At 43.6% G+C, this 4,624-nt stretch overlaps 1 protein-coding gene across 1 annotated transcript; it reads left to right on the top strand.

Annotated features, from left to right (window-relative positions):
• The first annotated feature begins 1,760 nt into the window (after window positions 1–1,760).
• wfikkn2b (WAP, follistatin/kazal, immunoglobulin, kunitz and netrin domain containing 2b) lies at window positions 1,761–3,995 on the top strand. Its single transcript, XM_085415202.1, has 2 exons — window positions 1,761–1,946; window positions 2,451–3,995. Exons 1-2 carry the CDS (start codon window positions 1,761–1,763, stop codon window positions 3,993–3,995), a joined length of 1,731 nt encoding a protein of 576 aa, XP_085271328.1.
• Window positions 3,996–4,624: the final 629 nt, after the last annotated feature.

Below are 4,624 nucleotides of genomic sequence, written 5' to 3' on the forward strand. Positions count from 1 at the left end.
ATGGTGCCAACTCTCACGCCCACTGCAGAGCACACCTTCAAAGTATTTTTTTTCCCCGTTTTTGAGTTGCACTGTCCTCATCTCACCTCTGCTGGTTTGCCAGTCGGACTTGTTAAGGAACGAAAAGCTGGACTCATGTTTTCTATTTTAAGTCTTGGATATGAACCCAAACCCAAATGAGTACTTACGTTTTGGGTGATAACCTGTTTCAGTGCTCCAATTAAGCTTTGTTCTTGTCAAATAATGTCCTCAAGCCAAGATTCAGAGACCGTTTTTTTTTCTTTTCTGGAATTTAAGAACAAGTCTGTACATTTGCATAAATTCAAAGTAATCCTGTGTACAAAGACATGCTTTGTAGGATGTATGCAGACGGCTGAAGAATGTGGACTGTATAAATGGAAAACTGTGCTACGTGGAAAATAGAGATTGTTGTGCAACACCAGTCACGTATCACAGATTGCATGCATTTACAGACAAGAAAAAGTCCACAGAGTGCGCAATGTATCAAGCAGGTAGAAGCATGAACTTGTACATGGCTAAAATGGCTTTATTGAGCTCAGGCTGCAAGTTATCATGTTTTACACAGTGCAGAAAGTCTATTAAAGTGAGGAACAGTATATAATCAGCTACGTCAGTGTGTTTCATGGAATCCCAATGAATGCAATCACATTGAAATGGATTCTGTTTATAATTGCTGTTATCGACATCATCATTATGTCTAACCTGAAGGAAATGTACTGCATTTATTAGTGCTGATCACAAAGTACTGCAGGTCACAATTTCCCTTTATTTGGCCCATTATAGATTTTTACAAACAGTTGTCTTTAATATTAAGTAATGAAAAAATTAAGCATATTAGAATAAAATTATAACTATGACATGGTTTTGTTTTCTTTAAAAATGCAGTCTTTTCCAAGAGCATATTGTGTTTGTTAAAATATGAGTTTCAACATCTGTAAAAAAAAGAAAAGAAAAATCCTCTAAATGATTTCACCCAGATAAATTTAGCTGTTGCAAATATGCTTAAATGATGAACAGTTAAAATATGAATCGTTTAAATTTTCATTATTTCAGCTGTTGTCGTTTTATTTTGTGTAAAAGTGACTCATTTTTCTTATATGTGTGTGTGTGTGTGTGTGTGTGTGTGTGTGTGTGTGTGTGTGATATAAGTAATATTCTATATTCATAGTATGTAAAGGCAAAGTACATCACTTCTTGTTACCTGTAAAAACCGCAGCTTTAATTCAAACAGTCTGAATGTGTGTTAACATGTGTTTTTTGCTGTTTTGCAGTCGTTAAATAATAAGAACTACATTTTTTGTAAGCTGAAAAATGCCTTTGAGACTTTTTTATTCCGTGCGTCATAGCGCACGGTGCGCCCTGGCGCCGGCGGGGACCGCAAAGGGTTAAACGGGGTTACCAGCAATCCTTTTCACAGGCAGGTGCCCCGCCAGCTTTTCGCTTTTTTTTTTAAGCTTCTTTCAACATCTAAGGAGAAACTCATAACTGTCATTTTGCGAGTTACTTGGCGCGTCTTGTTAGCAGCGATGGCGGAGGGTTGGTGGTATAAATAGAGAAGTGAATTTATCAACTGACACACATCGCACGGACTCTGGAGACTGATGCGCTTTGACTCGTTTGCACACCTGCCTTTATTTCGAGAACAACTGATTTACAGCCGGATCACAGAAACACACATTACTTTGTTCGTTTGGTTGTTTTAACTTTCAGCACTTGTTGAATTGCGCGCCGCTCTGAAGATGTGGTGGATGCTGTTTCCGCGCTGGATCTGGTTCCTGACGTGTGTGTCAGTGTGGATGGAGCTCCAGGTCGGAGTTTTGACCCACATTGACTATACGCACGGGGGGATCTGCCCCAATGATATGAACCCCAACCTGTGGGTAGACGCCATGAGCACCTGCACACGAGAGTGTGAATCTGACCAGGTAATGTCATGGCAGTAACTTGGAATGAAAGCTTATCGTGGTTTGTTTTATTTTTTGTTAATAGTGCATGTGGGATTTTCAAATAGAGTGAACAAAAAAGAAAGAAAGAAAAGTCAGGATAGCTATATTATTGTGATGGTAGTGTGCCACATTGTTTGATGTCCTTGGTTTTGTTTTTTATCAAATTGACTAAACTCAAAATACAAGTGCACAAAAATGATGACAGACTCTGTAATTATGACTGTAGAAAAAGAACAATTACACATTTATTTACTTTATTAGAATATGTGCCTTACTGGTGCAATATTTCTGTTTTATTTCTATTTAATTTGTAAATATCATATCATGCATGACTCTTTCTAGTTGTAGTTATTTTTCAGCTGCTTCTGTTTTAGGTATGTAAGTTGCTTTTGACTTTTTTAACTGTTTATATCTCACATGGAAAGTTTAGTTTTGTTCCATCTTGGATTCAAAGCACTTTTCCCCCCCCTTCTCCTCTTGCAGGAGTGCGAGTCCTATGAGAAGTGTTGTCAAAATGTGTGTGGGAATCGAAGCTGTGTGGCAGCCCGTTATGTGGATGGAAAGAAGGGCCCCGTGGGAATGCCAAAGGAAGCAACCTGCGCCGGTTTCATGTGCACTCAGCAGGGCTCTGAGTGCGACATCTGGGACGGTCAGCCGGTGTGCAAATGCCGGGACCGCTGTGAGAAGGAGCCACATTTTACCTGCGCCTCTGACAGCATGACCTACTACAACAAGTGCTACATGGATGCAGAGGCGTGCTCCAAGGGCATCACCCTGACTGTTGTCACGTGCCGCTTCCATCTGATGTGGCCCAACACAAGCCCTTCTCTCCCCCAGGTGACCACTCTCCGGCCAACCACTGCGACCCTTCAGGCGACTATCCCACCCACCACCGAGCCTCAGCCACCTGTACTGATCAGCAGCCCCACTCCACAGACTGTGAATGTCGGGGAAACGGCAAGCTTCCTGTGTGACATCATCGGTCGCCCCCGGCCTGAGATCACATGGGAGAAGCAGATGCCTGATGGGGTAGAGAGGGTTCTCATGAGGCCCAATCATGTTAGGGGTAACATGGTGGTCACAAACATCGGTCAGCTTGTCATCTATAACGCCCAGCTGCGCGATTCAGGGGTCTACACCTGCACGGCTCAGAACCCATCCGGTTTAGTGCAAGCCAAACACCCATTCACTGTGCTGCCCACAGAGTTACACAGAACTCCTGAACCCAAGAACCAGACCCGCTGCCTGCCTGACGAATGTCTGAAACCCCTTGACAGCGCAGATGATTGTGGGAGTGAGCTGCAGAAAGTCAGCTGGTACTACGAGTCCAAATCCAACAACTGCTTCTCCTTTACGCACTGCCACAACAGCAGCCAGCAGCCCAGGAAGGTGTTCCAGACATACGAGGAGTGCATGCAGTGCTGTGGTCCAGAACTGTCGGGCCCCTGTGGGCTCCCCACCCTGCAAGGCCCCTGCAAGGCATACGAGCCGCGGTGGGCGTACAGCACCACCCTACAGCAGTGTCAGTCCTTCATTTACGGCGGTTGTGAAGGAAATGACAACAACTTTGAATCTAAAGAAGGCTGCGAGGAGATGTGCCCCTTCCCCAAAAACCAAAACTGCAAGGCCTGCAAGCCGAGAGGCAAGATGGTGACGAGCTTCTGCCGCAGCGACTTCGTCATCCTGGGTCGCATGTCTGAGCTGACAGAGGAGAAAGACTCAGGCCACGCCCTCGTGACTGTGGAGGAGATCTTCAAAGATGAGAAGATGGGTCTCCGCTTCTTTGGCAAGGAGCCCCTTGAGGTCACTTTTATCAACATGGACTGGAACTGCCCATGCCCCAACATCACAGCTGCTGCTGCAGAGGGCCAGGTCATCATCATGGGCAATGTCAGCGATGGCATGGCCATCCTTCAGCCTGAGAGTTACGTGGGAGCATCTAGCCCTCGTCGGGTACGGAAACTGAAAGAAGTCATCTCTAAGAACACATGTGACATTCTCAAAGCGATCACCAACAGCCCTCAGTAGGGCTAATATCTGTACATAATGTTAAGCTGTTATATTCTGAACATTGCCCACAGTACTGTCGAGATCTTTTGAGCATTCTAGCTACATTTGGAGTTCTTAATGTTTCACTATGATGTTGTTTATGTTTTGTGTTGTCAGTTTGCAGGGAAGCATTTCTTTGTCCAGCCATTGGAGTTATTAACCCAAATGCCATGTAAGTGAACACAGGAGAGTTACCTTACTCTGCCCTCCCTCATATCCTCTCTGACCTATGCAGAAATATAGCTTGTAGACGTTTGGCATCAAAGCATGAAACAATTTGAACTCTCCATTTTAAATACTTGTTATGTGACCAGGAACTTTTAACATCCTAACATTTACTCGGTGTGGCACACCAGGACATGTGCCATACTGCATATGCAGTATGACTGCATAGATTTCATCCAAAAGAATGAGTTGTAAAATATTCTATTTACCACATTTTCTCCAAAGCAGCTGCTCATTTTATATCGTCCTTCTCTTATTTCTTGGGTATTTATTACCATGGAAGCTTGTCTTTGATTTTGTACCTCACATCCTCTCTGAAATCAAGTGGACTTTTGTATTTTGTGTAATGTATAAAGAAAATAAACATTTGGGATCTTCTCTTT

Source organism: Rhamphochromis longiceps, linkage group LG8 (genome assembly GCF_057381845.1).
Source record: "Rhamphochromis longiceps isolate RC_006_pf linkage group LG8, R_longiceps_female_GT1.1, whole genome shotgun sequence".
In the NCBI taxonomy this organism is placed as follows: Eukaryota; Metazoa; Chordata; class Actinopteri; order Cichliformes; family Cichlidae; genus Rhamphochromis; species Rhamphochromis longiceps.

What these genes read in the sequence shown, in the direction of transcription:
- wfikkn2b (XM_085415202.1), top strand. Translation starts at nt 1,761, where the DNA reads ATGTGGTGGATGCTGTTTCCGCGCTGGATCTGGTTCCTGACGTGTGTG. An exon ending in GAGAGTGTGAATCTGACCAG is followed by an intron (nt 1,947 to 2,450) that starts GTAATGTCATGG and finishes CTCCTCTTGCAG; the next exon opens with GAGTGCGAGTCCTATGAGAA.